A 25,173-nucleotide genomic window follows, 5' to 3' on the forward strand; every position below is an offset into this window, starting at 1 on the left:
TCAAAGTACATTAATTTTATTGAGTTCCATTAATGTTTCTGTAAAAGCAGTGCTTTCTCATTGCCAATTCAGTGAAAGCAAAGGAATTGCACATGACCTGAACTAATTCTGAAGATTTTTCTAGATTACTCTTCGGTACCTGGGCCTAAAATATCCATCACAGCACAAAAGGGATGAGGTACTGTCTCTTTTTGAAAATTGCTCCTAAAAAATGTACTATTTGACTCAGTCTTAAATTCAGAGCAAGAAGCCCCTTCAGATTTCTTCATGAAAGTCTGCAGTAAAAAGCTCCATTCACAAAGACATTATTTCATCTCTCACATAGCTGTCAAACACTGTTGTGCTAAAAAAAAAAAGAATAGTATCCTGCTTGGGACAGAATATATCCATCCAAAGAGTAATTCCTTCAGTTATTTTCCTTCTACCAAGTAGCTCCCCTTCACTAGCCGTGGAATTCCACCTTTTGAACCAGATCTTACCTGACTCCTGTGTTCCAAGTAGCATCTCATTGCACAAGGGTTCACGCATGTTATGACTAAAGGTACTGAAGTGCAGCCTTTTATGTCTGTACCTGGCAGCATTAGTGAGTTTCCCAAGCTCTGAAATATTCTATTCATTCTCTCACCTACTTTTCAATAAAAATAACCAAGAAAATTTCTATTTTTCCTCTATCCTCCTTGTTGGTTATTTGATGAAAAACTCTTCAGGATATTTGTGAACTCCTCGCTGGAGTCTGAGTCAGGACCTTGCTTAACAGTGGTCCCATTTTACATAAGGCAATCCTATTCACAACAGCAATACTAAACAAACACTACCAGCAATAATTTCTTATTCACTACGAAAAAAGGAGCAAGAAAGAAACAAAAGATTAACATACTTGAATACATAACTGAAGTTGCTGGAATTTGTGCTCTAGTCCTTCATATTTTTAAGAACACTGCCATCTACTGAGGGTCTGAGAAGCTTTCTCTCCTATGGATCTCAAGTCCTAGAGCCAACTCTGATTTCTTGATGACACTCCCTCATCCAATTAACTGTTCTACTTGATTTTCGGAAATTAATTACTGTAATGAACAAAATTTCACTAGCTGATGGCTTGGTTCCACTAAACAGAGTTGGAATGTGCCAGCAGTAACTTGCCCTCCCACCTTCCATAGCTCTGGGTGAACAATCTGGTTTTATTTCAATCCCTCCATATGTACTTTAACTGTATCCAAGTATTTTAGACCAAATAGCAGATACAATATAGAAAGTAACCTTACTCAGAGTAGGTGTGTGTATGGAAGGTTTGACAAAACAAAACGGGTTCTAAGCTGCATTGAAAGCTTATGGATCAGTAAGTCTGAAGAGCTAGACTGTTCTGGTTGCTAGGTCCACTAGCAATACTTTAAACAATTTTCAAGGAATTTCTACAGTGTGCCTTTAAAATAAGTATTCTGAGACCAAAATCCATCAGTCAAAACAGTTAGCCTTTGTCATTCTTAATCTGTTGACTCAGTGAAATTTGTGCTGTTCCTCCTGACAGTGTTCTAGGTAAATTTTAGTACTGCCACATTTGCAAACAGTAAGCAATTCCTGGAAACAATGCTACAGAAAAATAGAAGACACTGTTTAGATGGCACTTAGATATGTTCAGACTCACCTGAGCATGTCCTTCTTTGTACAGCTTTGGCAGCAACCTCACCATGACACAGACAGCACCTGGATGTACAATGGTGCAGTCTCTCGTTTCCAAGCTGCAGTAAAAACACACATCATCATAATTATCATTAAAAATAACAAAGAGGGTCCAACAATGTTCCAGCAGAGCACAGTGTTAAACCCTCCTAGCAGTAACCAGGTTCAGCATTTGAAACTAAGCAAACAATACAGATGACCTGGACAAGCTGGAAGCCTCCTTAGAGTAAAAAAGACAGGACATTATCTGCTCATGCGTTCACATCTCAGGGACCTGCACATTCCTGCACATGTGCAGCTCCCTCTTTAAAGGAACTTTGCCTTTGAAGGTACTTGCAGTACAAAAAAGAGACAACCATTGGAATCACAGATGTATCAGTCCAGAACAAGTGTTATCCTTTCTATTTTCTAGCAGTTTGTAACTTTGGTTATACAGTAACTTCAGTACTTCAAAACACAGCAGAAATAAGCAAAGATGAGGCAGTCTTGGTGAAATCAGTATGCCACCCTTCCGTTTCAACACCAAAATCTGCCTAAACTAGTAAAACAAAGTTGAATATCAGTGCTTCCCCACAAGTTTTCCTTTTTGCCATTTATCACCTTTGTATGTTCCAGCACAGGAAGAAACTGAGGCATCAAAGACACCACAGAGAAGATCTCCTTATGCCATGATGCAGGCTAGACGTTAGATATATCTCAAAGATGAACTCACAACATAGGAGTAGCTCCAGTGCAGGCACTGCAAGCTCACCTGTTCAGAGTATCATCAGCATTTCTGGGTGCACCTATGAACTGGAGTTGTGATGTGCACTGTCAGAAACACCCTTCCCAAGCAGAACTCACAAGAAAAGCAAAGGCAACATCTAACTGCTGTATTTAGACTGACAAAATAATGAACAATATGCTTTATGGACTGTAGAAAACAAAAGGTACAAGTAAAAGAGTGAGCATTAAAAGAAAAAAAAAATAAAGTTTTTACAAGGGATCTAAACCAATGTAAAAAGGCTGCAATTAAACATGTTTATTAGCCACTTTCAAAATAGGCTTATCTGATACATCAGAGAAACGAGTAATGTGTAGCACACTGCCACACAGTGACGAATAATTCTTACTGCACCCTCAAGAAAGATACTTTCAAATAAATTGCTCAATTGGAATATTTTCTGTGCAATTAATCAAAATCAGATCTGGTATAACGTGTTGCTGCAGCAGTGGCTCCAGCGTGGGACAGAACTCACAAGTTACGAAATCCACGTTATTCAGAACTGATTCACAGCTGACAACTATGCTGATTTCTGGCATAGTCTTTGCTTCCTACAAAGGATATATATTTTGATATGAACCTTCATTCAGTGAGGGAGGTAGCATTACTATTCTTTTTCCAATCTTCTCTAATTCAGCATGAATAAATGAATAAGAGTGTGTCTGCACACATGTGCTTAGACACATATGCATAGAGGAGCATTTAAAATAACTTAACTTATAGTAACAGGTGACTAGAAGCAGCTTTCCACATAATTGAAAAAGTCAAAACTGACTGGGGTAGACTCAAGCAGAGACTAAGCACAAGATGCAAGTCCCAGCAATTCTGTCCTTAGAGTCCATTCCTGCAGGTGTCAGACCCTTCAGCACAAACTCTGCAACTATTGGGTTTGTGTGTCCCACTGCTCCACTAAATCCTTATGACCTAATTTTTACCTTCAGTTACCTTTCCAAAAGTATCTTTCTGCTGCCTGGAGATCTGGGAGTTGGAATTGCAATGCTGATTTGTTTGTTCTTAGGTTGTATCACACCTTACCTCAGTTTACTACCACATAAAATGCACATACCAGTCTTACTACTTTATTTCCTGCAGTAAATAAAAACTTACTTCTCCTCAGGGTTTCCCCATAGCCTATAGGCAGAGGCAGATAATTTGCTGCCTGATCTTTTGAAAGCAACAGGATGCTCTTCTTGAGCTTGGGATCCCTCCTGATCACCTCTTGATGTTTCTCCAATCTCTGGCTTTCTCTCCTTGAAGTAGCTCTCCTGATGGAGGGCTCCTTTGACCATGTGATCAAGAAAATTCAGTATCCATATGCAGTTCTTTAGCCACACTGGGAAAGGTTCTGAAGAACAGAAAGCTGCATCCAAAAATTCTGTAAATGTCCTTTTCTTCTCAAGGCTCAGAGGAATTTGCCATTGCCCTTGTGTCCAGAAGCATCCAAGTGATCCAAGATCCTCTGCCATCTTTTCGAAGAGACCACTCCTCTGGAAGAAGTTGCTGTTGACAGGGTCTAGGTGCAGGGCAGCTGTTATCACCTGAAGTGTGTAGAAAACAAGCTCCAATATGCAATTCTGTCCAAATGCTGTCCACAGCCCAGAGGGAGGGTCCTGCAGTGCACCTTCCATGTCTGAGAGGAGGGACAGGAGCGCATTGAATCCACTGCAGGTTCTGAAAGCTGAATGGCTCTTGGGACTCTCCAGTATCCTCAAAAGTGACTGCAAACATTGAGAAGAAAAGAGCACTTAAATCAAACAAATGTAGAGAAGTTATTAAGAACTGTGGAAGTAAATTTAGTGAGAAAAAAAGAGCTTGCAAGGAAAAAAATTGCATATTTGAATGTAATCCATCCCAAGTTTTTGGAATGTTGCACAATCCATTTTGTAAATATGATGTTCCTACAGGCACCAGGGTCTTTTCGAATTTGAATCCATAGTTTTTCACATTGGAAAGGGTTAACTTTACATATATAGTTTCCCAAGAGATACCCGATGAAAGAGCTTCACTTCACATCCTTCTGAAGAGGAACAGTTTCTTACAGAAATATATTTGCCTGTAACAGGATCTAGGACTGTGGGAAAAGGTTGCCAGAACTGAAGGGGGAGGGGGAACTCTATTGCTGTCATTCAATTTTCTATGATAATGTATCAAACCAGGCAGAGACTTCTGAACAGGGATTAAATTTAATAACTTAGAGTTGAAGTTATCAGGATGGCTTTAACACATCTCAGAGAAGGTCAACAGTAAACACATTTCCTCCAGCTCTAACTCAGTTAGAATTTAATCGCCTATGAGTTAGTATTCCTCTGTCCTGAATCTATAAAACTGATGTCTGCTGGAAACCCCCTAACTCAGTTACTCTTAACAGAATTTATTTCACACATTCCATTATTTGTTATTCTTCGTAATTGTCCACGTGCCACGCTGGAATATAGCAGTGCTAATTGCATTTGGGCTCAGGCTTTAACAGCTAAATATACATTAGCAAATCAATCTGAATTTGTGTGTAACACAATCACAGTCTCAATGGATAAAGATAATAAATTCATTTGCTTACATTATGCTTTAATACAGTTATCATTTGTCAGAATTAGACACTGAAGCTGCATTTATTTTCATATTAGTTTGGGCACCATACTCAGCTTTTCCACAGATATTGTTAGTTTACTGTTCCAAATCAAAGCTATAACCTTTTTCTTTTTTTCTTTTTTTTTTTTTAAGTAACATGGTTCTTTTATCACAGAAGTAGTTGTTATATTGTGCTGAAAGGTGAATTCCATTCACACTTGGTAGAGAAGGTAGAATGACAATTTAAAATTAGTGCTTATAACACTGCTGCTTTTCAATTTGATACCTGTGACCTAAACCGAAATATAGCATAGTGATTCTTTCCCTGTTACATTGCTTATGGATCAGACCCTTTGTAAACATAATAAAAGCTACAAATACTTCTAATTGCTTCCTCCAAACATTCATGACTCCTCCTTTCCATCACCTCATCTCTTTTTCCACAACATTGGTGTATGTGAGAGATGACAAAATTAAGGACAGCAAAGTTTCAGTGTTGGAAACTTAGCAGAATCAGGCTGTTCATGTCATGCCTACTCTGTCCATTCCAATTTTTCTCTATTACAGCTTCTCACATCTTCTCTTCACATCTCCACTTTCATTCACATTTGTTTCTCCTTTCTCTGTCACATTACATAGACTTGCTCGTGCAATTGCCCCTTTGGCATTTCCATTTCTCCCTTCTACATTACTATTTAAGTCTTCAAAATACTTCATAATCCGATACTGAGTGAAGGTGTTGACCATACATGCACTCCTAAAAATCAAAGTGCCCAATTTACCATAGCCAAGAGTTGGCCCAGATCTCTTTTTTATTCTGCATTTACAGCCTTGATAAAAAGACAATACTGTGGTGGGATGAAGAACAATTTGCCACAAAGCCAAGAAGTTTTCAAGAAAACAGTGCCCAAGTGAGAGCCCCATTAATTACCTTCAGCAGATCTAGTTTCAGAGACAGTTCCCCTTGAGTAGAAGAACAGAGGGCCCCAATAATAATGCTCATATATTCTTCATAATTAATGACTGATAGCTGCTCCAAGATACTGAGAGTAGCACTCCTGTAGCACTCATCATCCAAAAATATCTTGATATACGGCACCATTCCATAGTCCTTCAGAACAACTAGGGAAAAATATGGTATCATTTTTCACTTTATCCTTTGCTTGTAGTTTTTACAGGCAGATTTTCAGTATTGGTGTGAAGTGCCACATTTCTACAAATACAGTAGGACAGGTAAGAGGAGCAGCTGGTTAAGCTGAAGATGACACAACTAGGGATAAAATGACTGGATGACCATGGTTTCCAAACATCAGAGATGACAGTTTCCCAATACAGTAATGAGTGAAAAGAAAAAAGACATCTTATTAATTTTCAGCTTAAACATCTCTTTAATTTAGGAAGGGAACTTTGTGATGGTTTCTGACAATATATTTACCCTGCATAAGATGTTTCAAACCTGATGATTCTGGGATTCCAGAGCAAATTGAGTGGATTCCTGTTCCACAAGATTCCCTACACACAGACCTCTTAGGTATGCCAACACTAATGTAGGAATGTTACTCAACATGCATCTGATTCCATCAAGATTTCAAATAATAGATACCACAGAAGAAAATCTGGATGAACAAACAATACACAAGAGTCATGCACACACTCTTGTTTTCCACAAGCTAAGTTTGTGTATTCTATTTAAACACTTCAGGAGGATCCACATGGATGAAGGAAAAAAGCTGACTACTGGGATAAGGTTCATTATCCAGGACGAGAAGGATATCTTTGTCACATTTCTTCCTGTAATCCCTACACTTTTAGCTTTTGCCCTCCACTTTTGACTGAAGCACAAAAGTAAGAAAATTTGTTGGTACTCCTTCAGAGCATGGTCACTTACCACTAAAAATCATAATGGTAATGCAGTCATCTGTGTTTTCTTACCTGTGTTCCTCACAGACCTCACTGTAAGGGCAGCCACCATCTTCAGCATCACAGCATTTAATTCCTTCTCAGTGCCTTCTTCCAGACCAGGCAGATGAGTTCCAGCTGCCAGTATATTAAAAGTCATAATATATAACACATGGATAATTGTAGCTAGAACGCCTTAACCCAGTTCTCCAGCAAATTCTAGGCAGGTTATTTTAAGATCTAAAAGTTAAGTTTGCAGGCTAAATTTCTGCAAACAAAGAGAGGGGAGTAGTGATAATATCTTCTCACCTGTCCCTCTTCCCTGTGTGTTTATATTTACAAATTACACAGCCATTCCATCATTCATTCTGTAACATTTTCATCACCAAATTATCTAAAGTGGTGAAATTTAATGCAAGACAGAAGAAGGCCCCTATACACCAGCTCATAACCAGAAGGTAAGTTTTCAAGAACTTCGGAATTCTTGTACCTAGTTTTCTGATATTAAGAATGCAAATCTAAGTGTCCTTGCAGGTGATGGATATCTGCACTCCAAAACTTCTGTTGATATTCATATTCCTCCTGTTGTTTGGAGTGTATAAATAATTCAATTATTCTTGCTGCATCAGAAGTTATGCCTAGTACTTTGGGTCTCTCCTCCTTTACTAAATTACTATTGCATTGAAATTTAAAGGCATTTCCCAATGAATATAGTACAGAAAATACTACAATGCATTTTTCTTTCTTTAAAATAGCAGTTATAAACTTTTAAATACATGAGTCTGTCTCCTAAGTCAGCTGTACCCCACAGTTACCACACTAGGACTATTACCTTCCTGTTTTAATGCTAGGATATAACTCAGTCACAAGGGGTGGTAGTAATTGTGGGTAACATCTGACCAAAATTCAATAAACTTATTTCCATCATTAGTACTCAGGATTAAAATGTTATTTTCAGAAGAACTAAGCTTTGTGGAACACTCTTTCTTGCTCCAATCTCAAGATGGCATCCTTGAGAATCCCAGATTAAGTTTAAAAATGTGGCTGAAGGGTACTGTCCAGAATAATTCATCATACACTAGTGAAGAATAACCCAGAACTGTTTAGACTAGTGAACAGAATGATAAACAGCAAAGATTTTGGAGAGGACCCAGCTTAATGCACACAAATTTAGGCCAGTTGGCTTGCAGACATCATCTAACTACTCAGTGTATAAAATACATAAATTTACTGTAGAAAGAGATTATTCATTCCTATTGGTTTGCCTTAGTAATACAAGACATTGTGAGTGGCATTGTGTTGTACCTGACTTCCTTAGGATCTTGGCCTGCTTCCTCAAAAGTGCCAGCAGTAGGCCTAAGAGCCCAGAGTCACGGAATATATCACTGAATAACAGGTCCTTCTGGGTCATGCTGAGAAGACACTGGAGAGCTGTTAAGGTGCAGAATGGCACTATGTTTTCCTTTATCAAATACTGAACCTTCTTCAAAATTTCATGGGGAACATAGGACAGGTCTAGGACTATGGACTCCACCAGTCTGAAGAACTGGACTTGGACTGGGTGTGGTTTGAAATGGATTATGTCAGTAAATTGGTTGATAGGTTGCAGTGTCCATTCCAGAAGAAAGAAGTTTGCTCTGTCCCAAGCCCATATGGTACCAATTGCTGCCAAGATTCTTCCACACAGGTGCTGATCATTACTTTTCTGGAAGATGGACTGCAACACCTGAAAAGCCTGGAGGTTTTTCACTGTCATTCCTGTGGGATAAAACCAGGCGAGATCATTTTTACATCAATGCTAGTTAAGTCTGCAAGCACCATAACTGTAATATTAACTCATGCCTGAAAATGGAAATAAGAATAAAAGACACGAGGGATGTGATTGGGAAGCATATTCTTGACCTTGGATCAGACCCTACAGATGACATGGTCATTTCAGTTTGATGTCAGGTAGCATTCACACTCCTGCAGCATTAAACATATAGACCAGAAGGTGCCATCTCATACTCCTTCCTCCATATCCAGACACAAAATGAATGGATCTTTATCTTTCTATGACCCCTCTATATAGGGTGTATACATATATGTGTGTATACATATACATATAGAGAGAGAGAAATATATACACTGTACCAGAAGACCGTGTCCATTCAAAATCAAAATGTGGTAATTGTGGGTGTATGATATTGCCAGAAACCTTCAGTTCAGTTTTGCCACAAGTTGTAAGGCAAGTCAGCATGTCCAGGATCTCATCCAAGTAGGGGTCTCCTTCATTTTGCTGCAACCCCTCACATCTAGGAACAAAATTTGAGACAGTCATATGGTGACACCTTTGTAATACAAACATTTTGGATATATCATTGAGTACTGAGCACATAGGAGCTACATACTATAACTCCACACCATGGTAGAGTTCTAAAGCAGAACAAAACTTACAGCCTGAAGGAAACTAAAGTAACATGGTAAGAGTCTTCTGAAGAAAAGGAAGATAAGTGTTGGGATTTAACCCAGTTATGTGTCCTCTAAAAAAAGTAATTCTCTACAAAAAAAAAAAAAAATTAATGGCTTCGAAAGTAAATACCTAAATTTTCTGAGGGTTCAAAAAACTAAAAGTGACACTTCATATTAAGAGGCGGGTATACGGTTGGCAAGATAAAGAACTTGCTAACTAAGATAAATAACAGAAAAATCTCAGGCCTGAGGAAAAGAAAGATGTTGTTTTGCCTGAGCTTTGTGAATCAAACATAAAGATGGCATGTCTCTCCTATGTGAGGAAATAGTTTGAACTGTAACCTCAGATTTACCATAGTTCATAGACTGAAGTAAGAGTGTCAAAGGATAGAGAGCTGCTTATTGTGTCATCCTCTTCTGTACTGCTTAGATGGGTCAGTTCTTAAGGAAAACTGCAGCATTTGGGCATGGGCTAGTGGCAGAGCAATAGACTGATACTAGGAGCTAGAAAAATCTTAGAAGAAAACAAAACAAAATGTTCTGATTTCATCTAAACAAGAAAAAAGAAAAAGAGAACAAATGTTCTTTTTGAAAAAATGCTACTAGTAAGATTCTTTTTACCTTAAAAAAAATTCTAAACATCTAAATTCCAGAAGAGGAAACCTGGTCACACAAAACACTCTGGAAAGAAGCTCTCTGCCTATCCCTTTATGGCAGTATATGCTGGGAACGGAGACTAATCTGAAGCCCTGAGCACCTGAATGCTATTTCTATCTCCCCAGCCTAGTTACATCAGTTAAAAAGGATGGGGCCATTCATAGCCCTTACTGAAAAAGATCCTGTGTTTCTCTGCTTATGTAGTTAGAATTTAATCAGAAATATGCATTTCAACACAGTTTATCTATAAGAGAAAGATAGAAAATCTCTGGTTGTCTGTAAAGAAGTTAATAATTTTGTGCCATTCAAAAATCATGAGAAATCGTACTCACTCACAGATACCTTTGAGTTCATGATTCAAATTATAATCCTCCAGATCCAAATTCAAAACCACCCTCCCCACCCCAGTCTTTGTTCAGGGACCAGAATTCTCACAAGCACAGAAGAAGTACAAGAGTAGGCAAAGCCAGAATGGAAACAAAAAGATCTGGAAATGCTCTCTTCAAATGATTTTAAAGAAAAGCAGAACAAAGCCCCTCAGGGTCTCTGGGGAAGTGGTATGTACTGTTTTGACATAGCAAACTCAGAGCTTGCTTAGACAACACAAGCTGACAAGGAGAGCAACAGATTCTGCTTTATACTTTTGATCAGGATAACTAGCAAGGGTTTTTCCTGATATGTTCATTCTCATCTTGGTACTGAAGAATGTAAACTTTTCAGATTTAAGTTTGGGTGGGGTTTGCTTCCTTGTTTTCTGCACAGCAAGGAGATGAGATGGTGTTTCCCTCACTAGCTGACTGCACTTCTGGACCAAGAGTTCATCTTGATTGAGACAAATATCTCTGACCTGTATCCTCTGTAATATTATTGGTTGAAGAATCTTTGTCTTGTGTTCAGAAAGTCCCTATCCAACTGCAGACTAACTTCTCCTATACTGTTCTCCTTCTGTTATGATTTCAGTAGAAAAAGTTATGTACTACTTCCCTTCCTAAAACAGCAATGAAAGACTCAGTATCAAGGTCTCTATTACTGGCTTTGCATCCACGAGGGATTACTTTTATGATTCATATTTTCAAAGAGACCACCATGCATTCTGAAAGTTTTACCATCCTCTAGAAGCCTACTGAAAACCTCCCTACTTACCTGAGTAAAATTTTTAGCAGGAGTTGGTAGCCATCATTACTTTCAAATTCTGTTAATAAAGCTGATGATACAGGATAAGAATCTTTCACAAAGCACAAGACAATACTAGCAGCTTCACACACATCAGAAGCAGGTAGAGTATCAGCCAGTTTAAAGAGATTCTGAACAGCTATTTTAATGCAATCCACAGCTGTTGAAAAAAGAAATACAGTAGGTATTTAAGAACTGTCAGTCAAACAAGTTCAAAGTTACTAACAAAAATAAAACAAATTTGAAAAGTTATTTCTCAGTAAAATAGTAGTCAGCTAAGTCTTTTTCTAGACAGAAGAGATAAGAGGATATATTAATATCATGTGCATTTCAGAAGCTACATAAAGAACATTGCTGGCTTTACAGTATGCATGCATTTCTTTGCTTAACCCACAGAAGCTGATTTAGTCTCAGGAGTACAAAACTTCCAGCCCACCCATTCACCAAAATTCATGTACAGTAATTCCAGCTGTTTGAGTACAAGGTAAGCAGAGACTAACAAATGTAATTCTCTTTTACTGAGTCAATCACGCATTCTGTACAGAGTTCACAGATTAATTCTTTACTCAATGAGGCATATGTAATGGGGTACACACATTTTGATCTGAACAGTGATGTCTGTATACAGTTATTCCATGACAAGGAAAACTGACAGTAAGCTTTGCATTATTAAAACTAATTTTTCCCTTCTAAGAAATTGAGACTTGTGGCCTTTGCACTTCTTAATAACAAAATAAATAAATAAATTCATTAGACTAATAAAGCCTAGGAAGAAGTGAGGATGCAACTCATTCAATTGTGATGTTTTCCCAAAATACACTATTTCTCTAGCAGTGCCTCCAGCCTTGTATTTAGTGTTCATGGGTCTTAGGCTCACAGACCAAGTCCCATAACTTAAGGAAAAACATATTACATCTTGCCCTTGTCTACATCAGTGTGATCAAGTAGGATTGTCTCTTATTTTTTCAGTTTCCAGATGGCTATCAGTGCTAATAAAGCTCCTGTCTACAAATTCACTAGCCCATTCTTTGCAGTTGACTGACTACCAGATGAAGTAGAGATAAAAATCCACCCTGGGGAGAATCCTTTTGAGAATTCGTTCTCAGTGGAACTATGAGGAAAAGAGTAGCCAAATTACTAAACCAAACCTTGTAGGTACATGATGCTGTTTTTGGTCTGAGCCTTTGAAATCATTCTCAGAACACGGCCTGTAGGTACTTTCCACGACTGGCTGCACTGGTCCCAGAGAGAAGCAGTTGCTATAATTAATGATTGAAGCTTATCAGCTGCCAGAAGTTCCTCTACAGCTTGTTCCTCTTTGTACATGTTAAGCATTATCTGAAAAACAAACAAACATCAACTACAATAAAACCTCTACAAATATCCAGGAGGTGAAGAAAAACCCATTGGCGGAGGGGATTATAAGTTCGATAATAATGCCAGGAGAAAGTATGTAGTGAAAGGAACAACTAAAACTACCACTAGAATATTCTTAATGGATTTTTTTCCTACTTAAAGTAATCTTGTTTTGTTTAATAAAAAAGTAAGAGGTATAGTGGCATCATCTCAGATTGTTTTATACTGCTCCTTGTTCAACGGTTTTCAGTACAAAATTACTTCTTTTTGTGGCAGTTTGAAGCAATCACCAGCTAAGAGCCTGAGTGTATCTGAGTGCCCAGGACAAACAAACTCCCAGAGGCGCATCTTACCTCAACAAGCATTTTCTGAGTTTGGGTGTCATCCTCACTTGTCTTTCCATCATCACTGGTTTTCTTCAGAGGAAAAGTGAAGAAAAGGTACAGGCACTGCATCAGAGCAGCTGGAAGTCCAGATGCAATGATGTTCCACATAGTTCTCTAAGTAAGCAAAATAAAAATCAGTCCTTCCAGAAGCTGACCACAGTTTTCTTGTGTTTCTACACACTGAGAGTGATCATGGCAGATGACAGAGCTACTTGAGCATTTTATCCTTATAAGGGCTCTAGGGCACATAAGACTGGCTATCATATAGCATGGCTGTAAAAATCCACTTGGCAGAAGTAAATCCATTAACCATGTGTTGCCATAGATGTTCCCAGGACTTCCCACTACAGCCTTGACAGAGATACCATGTCCTGCAGTCAACAAAGTACACAGTCTGCAAACTAACTAGCAGCTGAACCAGCAGCAAGGCCAGGGGCAGACAGTGCCCCCTTTATCATTAGTTTCCAGGACACCCTGCAGCTATAGAGGCCTGGTATGTTAAAAGCATAAATTCTTCATTCTCTCCTTGACTCAGCATAACAGCAATTTAGCTATAATGCCTTTGCTTTTTTTAACTGCACATACACTTCTAGTTACAGGTTTTATAAATGTAAGAGACAGTTTCTTCACAGCGTTTCTCAACACTTAGTTTATTACCATTTTCACCATGGCTGCGTACAACTTCCAGAGAAGTCCCAATGTGTGTGCTTGGCACACAGTAATCAGAGCAAAAATCATCAGCAAATTAAACAGAAGAATGAGGTTTGTGATATGGAGTTTTGTGTGTGTGCTACAAAAAATAGCAGCGTCCTAAATCTGTGAAAAAATCTCATCAGAAACTTCATGCTGTGACTAACTATATATAATTTTATGGAGGTCCTTATGACACAGAACATGTTCCCTAGAATCTGACAGTAAGATTTTATTTTTGTGTGTTTGAATAAGACTCAACTAAATGTCACAGATAAACACATCACTAATGCCCATCAGCAGGCTGTACTGCTGATGCCAGTCTGCATTCAAGAGGGCTGTAAAAGAATTTGTGAAATGCTTCAAAGCAAGAGGCTATCAGGATGGAAAATTCAACCACTGCATTACCAGACATACAGATCCTTACTACTCACCTTTTTGATATGTAAACTGGAGTGATAAAGAAAGGTTGAAGAGCAGTAATACACAATGGGGTGGGGGAGGGAGAGAAAAACATAAATCAGAGGAACACTAGAAAAAATAGCTGTCTGATGATCAAAACAAAAAGCGTATCTGAAAACACACAGTGCTTACTTCTCTCTTTCAGAAAAGCCTGGCCTATAAACCTGGTGGTGTGTCCTCTAGCCAGTGTACCCTGGGCATGCTGAAGCTCCAGTATTGGGGATAATGCAAACACTGAGACTTAGGTATTCCAGTGTTGGGGTGGCTACACATTTTCTCTGAAATAAAAAGGAAAAAGCCCTTAGCAGTAATTTATCTTACCAAGTCAGTCTGTGAGAGCAGATACACCGATTTCAGGAGCAAATGGCCATCTTCTGCTTCCACTTTCTGTTGCAGGAATTGCTCCAAAGCCAGACGAGCTTCTTCTGTTACCACAAAAACATAAAGCAAAGATCAAAATGCTGCACTGATGCAGATTCTTAACAGATTTGACAAGTTCAACAAAATTACAGTAGCAGGAGTCCACTGAATGAATAGAAAGACATAAAATGATTTTGATCCAGCATCAGGCTCAGGTCACTTCATGTAAACTACGTCTCAAATTGAGAAATTTCACTGGGGATACCAGCTCTGTTCATGAAGCCTGTCAGCTGACAGTGCAAAGAATGTACAACGACACCAGGAAAGCTATGTGTGGCTGGCAGTATTTTTCTCATTAAAGAAAGCTCCTCAGAATAGTGTGTAACCTACTCTTTAACTCTTATATGCATTATACATTATACATTTTCAGCTACAAAATTTCCCAGCCCAAGATCAGCATGGCATACAAGGCCAGGTCTTCAATGTAATCACATAAAATCAGTGCCAGCTCACACCTACTGAAATATCTGGCTTGCTACACAGCATTTTCCTATTCCCTCTTCATTTCCAGTACAGAGGACAGCTGAAAGACAGCACATTTCCAGAATAAGTGGATCCAGTGGACATGGTATGGGATCCTTACCTGCAGGTTTGCCATTGAGGTTCTTCTTAATTTCTTTAGTCAGAAGCTTGGAAACCTCACTGGCTAACAGCTGAATGTTGGGGAATATGACTACTCCAGCAGACTGTTCCCAGGCCTGAAATCCAAGCATCACTGTTAAGTCTTTCAGACCCATCATGTCTTTGGTAGAATGACAAATACTAATAAATATAAATAAAGAAAGATAAAGCTAACAATCCCCTGCAAAATTCCCTTCCCATCCAGTATAGTCCCTCAAGCAGCATTTCCCAGACAGGAAGGAATATGACACTACAGATACAGAAGCCAACATGCAGCTACCCTTTGAATCACATAACACTCCTACTAGAGAGCTTTTACAGTATTTTCTACATTGATTACAATCAAAATAATGTAAATATTTGTCATATCCTGTGTCACTAATCCTTTGTAACAAAAATTATGCTAGTCCCTTTCAAGATACAACATAAACACCCTTAAGAAAAACAAATTTATAGCCAAGTTTATAAACATTTTATAAATACGTTTATAACTTACTTGTTCAAGAATGGACAAGCAATTAAATGAAAAGCTTACTAGATAAACAACAACAAGACTCACTAAATCCCTGACTTTGACAAACAGATCTCCTCTTAAATGTTTCTTAGCCCTGCCTTTGGGGAAAAAAAAAACCAAGAGCAATAAAAAAATATTCCAGTAGACTAATATTATCACATCTAAGTGACCTCCAATAAGCAGATATCATTACTTTTATATAGAGCATCTAATGCTATACACATTAGTGTATTAGCAATAGCTCAGCATTCACCTCTAAAAACCAGTCTGAGACACCTCTGTCCCCAGCAACCTTGAAAATTTCTTTACAAAAGTCTCCTTCTTCTAGAAGCTCTGAAAAATCACACTGTAAGGCCAGATGATAAAAGGAAGCTAAGAAAAAATAATGATGTATGTGTTCCTAAAACATTTTGGAGCAAATATAATATTGTCTGCCAAGAAATAAGTACAACTCTGTAAAAGAAGAGCCTCTTAAGGATATCCAGTGTTTGTCACTAAGCTATATCCTTTCTCAGAAAAGCAGTGATAGATCCCTGTCTCTCTTCCTCAAAGAGAAATATCCACAACCCTTCAGAAAGGCCTTGGTATACCCACTGTTCTGCTAACAGAAAGAGCAGGATAAATTTTAGGATTTGAGACCATACACAGCAGAGAGCAGTAATCAAATGTTCATAGCAATGCTACTAGTCCTTCTCCCTACAAACCAGGCCACTAATGTTCTGATTTAATTTTATTGGTGATCTTTCCAGAGGTCAGACACCAACCTTTAGAATATACTGCCCTTTAAGAACAGGCCTAATTATTTCCATATTCATGTTTGAGCCTATAGAAGATCTGTGCCTGGAAGCATATTAACCTGACTTCATTCCAGGATGTCTGCCTTCAGGTGAAACTGAAATAATATGGTATCAATGTAATCTGATTTTCTTTCTTCTTCTTAGGTCTGTTTCTACATGGTTAAGATTCTGCCACAAGTTCCTCGTGTCTGCTTTTACCATCTGTCCTTCCTACTCCATGGTTCCTGGAGAGATGTCAGTTCAAAAGCCAGCCATGCAATAGAACGTTCTGATACTTTCTGAGGCACCAAGAGGGAAGATACAGAAGGCACATTAAAATGACTCCCTAGGCCTGAATCACAAGCAGATGGCTAACATTTTCCTCCTACACCTTTTCCTTCTGCGTCAATGAGTTTCAATGAGTAATGAGCCCCCATACCCCAGGTGTCTCCTGGTTAGTGCCCCCTCTCTCCAGCCAACTAAGTAAGAACTAAAGCTCTCATAAATCAATGATGCAATGCCAAAATGCTCTAGTCACACTTCTAAACTTAAATGCCTGCAAAGCCCTGCAAACCTCCACGAGCACATCTAAGAAAAGTGTGTGTGGGGAAGAAGAATTTCTCTCTTGGGGCATAAAATCAAGTGTTAAGCTAATGAAAAATTCATGTCTCCATTCTGATTATATTCTGTAGCCGAAATTTCCTTTAAGAATTTTAAAATCCCTTTTATGAGCCTTATTGCAATTCAGGAAATCAGTTTGTACAACCATAAAGTGTTGGAAGTTCAGCCTTCCAGAAAGGAAACAAGCAGTGGGTATGAACATGAACAACATTGCCAGCCCCTCAGCAATACTCACCTTGCCTCCTGAGAACAATTGTCCTTTGACACACTGGTACTAAAGTTTATTTCTCATGTGTCAGGATAAATAAGCAATTTCCTTCTTTGCTGTCCAGCTTCTAATTCCTAAGACTTCTAGATTTTATAACTTTTATCACCTTTGTTCAGAAACAACTCCCTCCGTCCTTTGAAAATTACCGCTGCGTGAAAGGGATCCTTGTTATTCATACCCAGTTAATGATCAGCAAATCTAAATATGTTGTACATCATCTCACCAAGACTTGCTTACTTCATGTTCATTATGTGGTATTCAACTCAGAAAACTTGGAGATCTCAGTGAGAATTTCAATTTCATTGTAATTATGAGGCAGGAAAAGCTCAGCAGAAGAATTTCACAAAGATCCTTTTGTTTACAAGACAGGGTGGGAGCAGTTTGGAAAGACTATCTTCCACAGCAAAGTCTGTCTTCATTAGGATGAATTAGTACCCTTAAAAGATTAAGGATGCATGTTTTCCATGGACCTTCAAGAAGAAGGAAGACAAGAGGTCTGCTGCTCCAAGCAGAAAGGTTGTTAGTGTGCTGTCTCAAAAAAAAACAGTGACATTTTCAGCATGCCATTTTAAAAGCAGACCTATGGAAAAGGAAGGTGCTCCTCTACAGAAAACTGTCAGATTATCAGTCCTGATCCTGACTTTGAAGATCATTCTTGGAAAGCTGAGAAAAAAATCCTGCCCCTTTGCAAAGACAGAAATTTTGTGACCTGATAAAGTGGTAGTGAGCTCCCAAGACAGCAAAGCCTGCCCCAGCACATTTGGTGTTATATGCAGAGAGAGAGATTAATTTCAAGTGACAAGCTCATATGCAGAGCAACAGCTCTTCTATTCAAATATAGCCTTTGGTTCAGAAGGGGCACTCTTCTATGCAAACAAATCCGGAAGTTTAGAGGAATTAGTGAAAAGTGAAATTTGTTCAATAAAGTATCTGTAGGACCATTTAGATTTACTAAGAAGGCCATTTCTGAGACTCCAGGCTATACACTTACTACCTTTTGAGACCCCTCCACTCATTTCCTACCCACAACTCAATTGTTTTAATCAAACTGACACCAATGAGTGACCTGTTTCAGTGCTGTTCACTGACACCATCATCTCCAGGGATTTCACTGTGCACCGTGCTCCATCCAGATGAGTGAAACATTTATGACTATCTGGAAGTTACTCCTGCTTTACTGTCATGGACACCGAAGATTTCACAACTGAGCACAGTGATTTTCCTACACGCAGTTCAAAATGTCAATACAGAGTATCACCTTTTATGTCTCACAGTACTTCCATATAAAGAGTGACCATGCATTCACTTTTTTTTTTTCCACCTACACACTGGCTACTTTTTCAAAAACCAACTCAACTAGGGAACAGATTTATCTGTGTTTGGTCACTCAAGAACACTGAAAAATTGCAGGTACAGACAGTTGAACTAAAATATGGTTTCACCAAAAAGATGCTTTTATTTTTTCTCTGAAAGACGTAGTGAGAGAGTGTAAAAAGACAAATTTAATACTCATAAATACCCAAGGTAATTCAAGAGAAAAACAATTCTTCTGTACTACACAGTACATTTAAATATATAGGCCAAACTTTCTGCTTTGCCCAGTATATGCTCTGCCATTCTGTCACTGTATGGTCCACTCAGTGTCCTGTGTATTTCACAGACTCTATCAAAGAAACCCAACCCATTAGGCTCCCATTCACTACAGAGCTCTTCTAGTTCTTCTTTTAACATGGCCATCTCAGAAACTGTTGGGTGATGAAAGGTCTAGGGAATGGGGTAGGGCACCCTGCTAACCAAAACTTTCTGGTTCTCAGCTGTGTCCCTCACCCATGGTATGACCTTCTTCTCTTCATTCCATGTCTCTAACACAACTCCTCTCTCATGCACTACATTAGACATCAGCATAGTTATTAACCCCAAAATTCCATCTTAAGACTGTACCCCTGCATTTCCCTAGCTGGCTGCATACCACAACCACATTTTCCCAGACTGAAAGTGTGCTCAGCTTATTTATATCAACTTACTTATTAAGTAATAAAATACATGAGGCAGACATGAAGCGATCTCTTCACTTTGAAAGATACCTGTCTCGTAAAAATATTCCTTGCCTTCAAGAATAGAATAATTTAGCCATTCAGGAAAGTAAAACAGTGTTCCCTCATATACTTTTCTCATACTAACCTAGCAGGTTAGGTAGATGGAAGGAGGACAAGAAACTGTTTCTTTTACTCACAATGGAGTAAAAGCATCACCTAGAACAAGGGATCTTGCTTCAATTAACTACACTGGCAGTTTGGATGACCATAGAATGGATCGGGCAACAGAAACTCAAATTTACATCCTTGAACAAACCTTTAAGAAGAGGGGAAGAAAGTCCAGCAGCCTTCTCTGTTGATCCTCTGGGATGAGAAATGGAGCCACCTGCTCGTACTCTACAAATTGTTTGCCTAGAGTCTCCCACTGGAGGCTATGGCTCTGCAGTGGCTTGTCCTTGCTCTGTGCAGGCTTCTCCAGCTCTTCTGCTGTGTCTCCATCATCAGGGCTTCGCTCTTGCTGTTCTGCTTTGTAAGGTGCATCCTCCAGCTGCCCCGTGAGTTCAGCTGCTTTGTCCATGCTGAGATTAGACCAGATAAAGATAACTGTGTTATTTACAGTTAGATCATCTCTTACTGTTCAACCCTCCCGTGGAACTAGACACTGACAGTTTTAACTGTTGGAGGTAGAGAGTTTAGAAATATGGAAACACTCTCAGTCATCGACTATTTTACAGTTCTAATGGTAAAACACCCTGCTCCTGCACATGGCTGTCTGCCACAAGACATGTGCATATGCTACACAGCTCATCTGGGCTTTGACAGCACAAACAGGCAAACCACGCAGCAAATCTGGATTCCAGCCCCAGCTTTGCCACTGAGCTGGATCCTCTCCCTTATACTTTGGTCAACCCAACTGTAAAACAATTTACAATTATTACCATCATGAGATCTGCAACAGAAGAGCACTAGCCAAGAGCCAGGTTACACATTTCATTCAGTATGGACACTAAATTAAGCTGTGCATCACTGATACATTCCCTACCTAGGCTAAAGCCCTGTCTGGAACAGGAGCTGTGTGGAAAAGCCTAAGGTTCTCCATATGGGTGTGCTGGCCCAAAGATGCAGCCAGAATCAGCTCTTCTACATGGCTGACATACAGCTCTGTACAATAGGTATGTGTTTTCACTGCGACATTACTTGTTTTGCTGATCCTGCAGACTGAACTGGATATTCCTCAGTGTAGGAGCATGGTGCTTCTAGCAGTCTCATTTCCATCAAATTTAAATTAAAATTAGTCCATCTTGCACTAAAGGTAGGAGAATTCTTCTGGTACACTCATCTCAACCCCAAGTCCTCTCATCTGCTTTACAGCCCTGTTTTCATCCACGGTCTTCTGGGAGGCCATTGACACAGCCTTGAATCCATAGCATCTCCAGTCCTTTGCCATAGCCTTCTGTGAGCTCACTCTGCTATGCTGAGCCTACATAATGACAGCACTTACACCAATGGAAATCAGGCTTCTCTAGTCTCCATCAAAGTCATCCATGTGCTTATTGGTGTCTAGGTCATTGTCTGACTATTCAAAATATGACAGGACAAATTATCACAGTGTGGGTAGGCAGATGGGAGTCATCAAAATTAATGTAGCTCACTTTACTTACCAAGTATACTGTCTTTTAGGAGCCTAGAAGAATCTTTAACACATCATTACACCCCCCTCAAAGAAAAACATCAATGTACCTTCATTTCTATGAAATAGGTTATTTCTCTACAGTGTCATTTTAATTGCCATTCTAGCTTGTCAATAAAACTGCCAAAAAGCATATATAACCAAAAAACTGAGTCAGATCTGCATTACCAATACATACACCCATTAAATCAAATTTTAAAAGAGAGTATTACAAGCTTGGCTTAGAATTATGAGCCAACACTACATTTGGGATTCTCTTCCTTCACCTTTCAAAAGTTACACACTTAGCTTACTGCTTGCATTCTGCCTACTCCATGACAGATGAATCAGTTTCCCTTCCACACTCACGCAGCAGCTCCATACTGCAGGGAGGAAGAGCATGACATTATCTTGTCAGTGTGCACCACACCACCTGCAGCAAGCTGACAGTCCCAGCAGACACCTATGCCTAGATGTAAATGCCGATCCTTCACAGTATGGCAGAGGCTAATTCACTCTGTCACAGCTCATACTCTGTCCTTTGTGGGAGATGGAGGGTTATGAAATTATGATCAGCATCCAAGGAACAGTCAATCTAGAACTTCCTACCTCAACAACATTTTGTGTTTCACTGCTGTTGTTGTCCCTAATTATCTGTGTTAAGACAACACAGCTCTGTGAGCAGAAAAATTGTAATGACTGTCTGCATAGAGTAAACAGGAAGACTCTGTTCCTCATGACTGTGTGGGAGTTACATTTGTCATATGTTATACTTAACTCTGGTGGGGGATTTTGGCCCACTTGAGTCATTGTGAAGCTGTACAGTGTGTTGATTGAAAAAGCCTGGGTACTGTTCTAGGGGCTTCAGGGAGCACTTAAGCTGCTCCCACATCCCAAACAGCACCACCACTCTCTCCCTAAAGGAAATGTCTCAACTTGGAAGCTACTCTGCTGAGCCTAAATCAATGCAAAGCAACAAGTAATTCTCTCCCAGTGCCTAGACTCAAACTTTGTCATGAGAAATCCAAAGTTCTTTGCAGAGGCATTCTACAGATGGTGAAACTGAGTCACAGAGAGGTGAAATGAAGTGCCTACACTGGCCTCAGAAGGTCAGTGACTGACCAATCATCTTCCTAAACTGCACTGCATGTGTATGGCCCTGCAAATGTGTTTACCAATTTTCTCTCTTTCTATTCACACTTTACTGAGCAGGCCTCTCTTGTCAGTGTCACAGACTAAAGGAAGTAGGGATGGTCATTCCAAAAATATTTACCACATGAATCCATGCAATGAAAGGGTTCTTCCCCTCTCCACAGAAACTCCTATAACCAGATATGCACACACAACTTCACTAATGAAGATCTAATTGTGGTAGGTTATGTAAGACATCTAAGTGTACATGGAGATCTTTAATCTCTATAAATACATGAAAGCAAAATGAGGATTATTGTTTTCCTCATTATTTGTTCTAAGTATCTGGACTACAAAAGACATATCAGACTAAATATCAGTCCTCTGGTATTAGTCTGTTGACTCCACTTGCACTGTCTGCTTTAAATATTACTTCTAATGGTCTTTTCTTGTGTCTACAGTTTGATTAAGACTTCTAAGTCCTTTACGTTTTCTCTTCTTTTTGGAGGATAATTATTCTTCTAGACTAATCACAAAATCACAGGTTCCAGCATTCAAATATCTTTGGTATTAAGGATAGCTTAGATATTTTGAAAGGATCTCATATGTTATCTCTCTTCTACATTTCACCATTTGTTTTGATCCTCAGTGTAAGTTAATAGTTTATTTCAGTTTTGATAAGTTTCTTTGTTTGATTCTTGAATAAATTTGATAAGATGCTTTTTGATAAGTATCACAATGATACAAAAAGTCAAGTCTATATAACAAAGGTTTAGAAGACATGGAAGTGAAAATGTTTAAAATAAATCTGATGCTATCATTCAGAAAGTAGTGGCAGGTTACAGAGAGGAAATGTAACTTAATCATGTATTTTCCCTTTTTTTTCTAAATTAAGTTCACATGAAATCACACAGCAACGTGGCCATGCCTTTTCAGCTGAAAAGACAAAAAAGAAGAAAGACCTGACCAAAGCTGGCAGAAGGACTGGCAGAACACTGTTACTAACAGCTTACTAGTTGAAAAAACATGATTTTTTAAATTACATTTTATTTATCTGTGATTACCTCCCCCAGCAGTTCAAAGAAGGATCCCATTCAGCTACAAAATCCCAATTTGTACCAAGATCAAGAAGTTTGCTTATACATTTAAAATCAATTGTTATCACAGTCAGATGGTTGACCAAAAGACAATCAAGTCTCATACCATATTTCAGATTGGTCTCCTTTTTTATGGTAAGTATCTGAAAAAAATGTTAGAAATTTAAATGCACAAGGAAATCTTTAATCTCCAGAAGTACAAGAAAGCAAAATAAAGACTACAAATTGCATCCTTATTTACTCCAACTATTCTAATGACAAGAAAAATATTATATTAAATATGAGACTTCTATGACTACCTGCTTTAAATATTCCTTCTCCCAATAGCCTTTCCTTAACTATTAAATCCCAGGATTCTGGTGTCTATCAGAAACACACAGCTCAGAGCATGCTAAAAATCCACTCTGTGATACTCTAACTCCTTCCTTTCCCTGGCAGCCAAGATGACTGTTTAATGAACACAATTATGACAGTTAATAATTTTAAATGTTAAAAACAGGGATGCCATTGCCTCCCAAAGAAAGCTGTCTGATGCCATAACAGATCCAAGCAATAGCAGGCATCACGTGTTTCTTCCATGAAACACCATATATCACAAATTCTTATTCTCTTCCCATTCAATCACAAACTCCTTCCTTGTGGCTCACATCACTTTGTGCTCACAGGAAATCACAGCACCTCAGAATGAACAGTGTGCCAGATGTTGTCCATCTACTACCCTCTTACCTTTGTCCCTCCTATTCACACTGCTTCTACCTCCCTGAACTCCTTCTGCCTTCCTTAAATGATCTACATCTATCAGTTCTCTTTCTCATATTTCATGAGACAAACTGAAAAAACACCAAAAAGATTTACACTTAAATGTCACTCTATTTGCCTTCTCCAAATGAAGATTTCAACAACTTAAATCGAGTTGCAAAATTAAATATCCTACCCAACTTTGCCAGTTCCATCTAATCATAAAATCTACAGGGGAAGGTATTCTTTCTTCCTGTGGTCTGGCACAGTGCTTTTGTACAATAGGAGCCTAACCTGGCTGGTGCCTTGAGATACAAATCACTGACAAAATTCAAGTAACAGAAGGGTTTTAAAACACTTTTCAACTTAGAGAAGCAGAGATATTGGGTATACTTGCTTTTGAGATGTGGTCTTCCTGGAAGTGCTGTCCCCATCTCAAGAGCAAACAGAATGCTTCTGCTCAGTCATGGACAATACAGTAGTAACAAACTCAAGGGACTAAGACCAGGGTAATCCTGATCATCTCAGAAAAATAGCTCATTAGATAAGGACATTCAGTTAAATCATGTCTAACAAGTCTTCACTAGCAGCAGCAACAGATCTGCAATTCTTAAATCTGCAGTCCTATTATCATCTCTAGATTAAATGATACAAGCAAACTATTGATCCCTTTTCCTCTTTGTACTGCAGTTTGGGGTGAACTTGGACTGAAACCTTTGCTATTTGAAAATGGTCCTACCATAACAAACCAGTTGCAGATAATACTGCAGTTTCCTTCAGCATTTAACAGTCTGTTCCTTTTGCTTTCACAGCAAATCTCTTGACATACCTGAGCTCCTAGATTTGGCAGCTCCTGTTGCAGTCAATAACCACATCCAGAGAAATGAGTGTTACTGCCTCTGTCCTACTAGGCATCTTGCTTCCGTGCAGCAGCTCCCACTTTGCTCTTTAAACTTTCCACTATGAATCACCTGATTAGCTGCTGCACTTACTTCCTGAGGAAAGCAGAAGTGAAAAACAAATGAACCGCAGCTCAGGACTCACCAAGTTCACAAAGCAACTTAGAACAGCTCAGCTAACACACAAACCTGGCACACATAGCATGCTTCTCCCTGAGCCAAGAGTAACCAGGTATTTCATCTGTACCATATTCACAAAGGAGGGGGGTGAGGGGAAGTGGGATTTCTTCCATTTTGTTTT

The 25,173-nt window shown here is 38.9% G+C and overlaps 1 protein-coding gene across 1 annotated transcript in view; it reads right to left on the reverse strand.

Moving 5' to 3' along the window:
• The window catches only part of WDFY4 (WDFY family member 4), a 122,594-nt gene extending 97,709 nt beyond the window's left edge, over positions 1-24,885 (reverse strand). Inside the window, exons 1-13 of the mRNA XM_050305270.1 lie at positions 24,803-24,885; positions 19,655-19,916; positions 15,086-15,200; positions 14,404-14,507; positions 12,898-13,044; positions 12,337-12,526; positions 11,159-11,348; positions 9,041-9,201; positions 8,213-8,665; positions 6,941-7,045; positions 5,940-6,130; positions 3,548-4,158; positions 1,643-1,736 (exon numbers count right to left, since the gene is read on the reverse strand). Of these exons, the coding sequence (XP_050161227.1) occupies positions 1,643-1,736; positions 3,548-4,158; positions 5,940-6,130; positions 6,941-7,045; positions 8,213-8,665; positions 9,041-9,201; positions 11,159-11,348; positions 12,337-12,526; positions 12,898-13,044; positions 14,404-14,507; positions 15,086-15,200; positions 19,655-19,915 (2,622 nt within the window). The 5' untranslated portion in view covers position 19,916; positions 24,803-24,885. The remainder of the gene's footprint in view (positions 1-1,642; positions 1,737-3,547; positions 4,159-5,939; positions 6,131-6,940; positions 7,046-8,212; positions 8,666-9,040; positions 9,202-11,158; positions 11,349-12,336; positions 12,527-12,897; positions 13,045-14,403; positions 14,508-15,085; positions 15,201-19,654; positions 19,917-24,802) is intronic.
• Positions 24,886-25,173: the final 288 nt, after the last annotated feature.

The sequence above is a fragment of the Myiozetetes cayanensis genome, unplaced genomic scaffold, assembly GCF_022539395.1.
Source record: "Myiozetetes cayanensis isolate MyiCay16 unplaced genomic scaffold, myiCay2020 scf10, whole genome shotgun sequence".
Taxonomy (NCBI): Eukaryota; Metazoa; Chordata; class Aves; order Passeriformes; family Tyrannidae; genus Myiozetetes; species Myiozetetes cayanensis.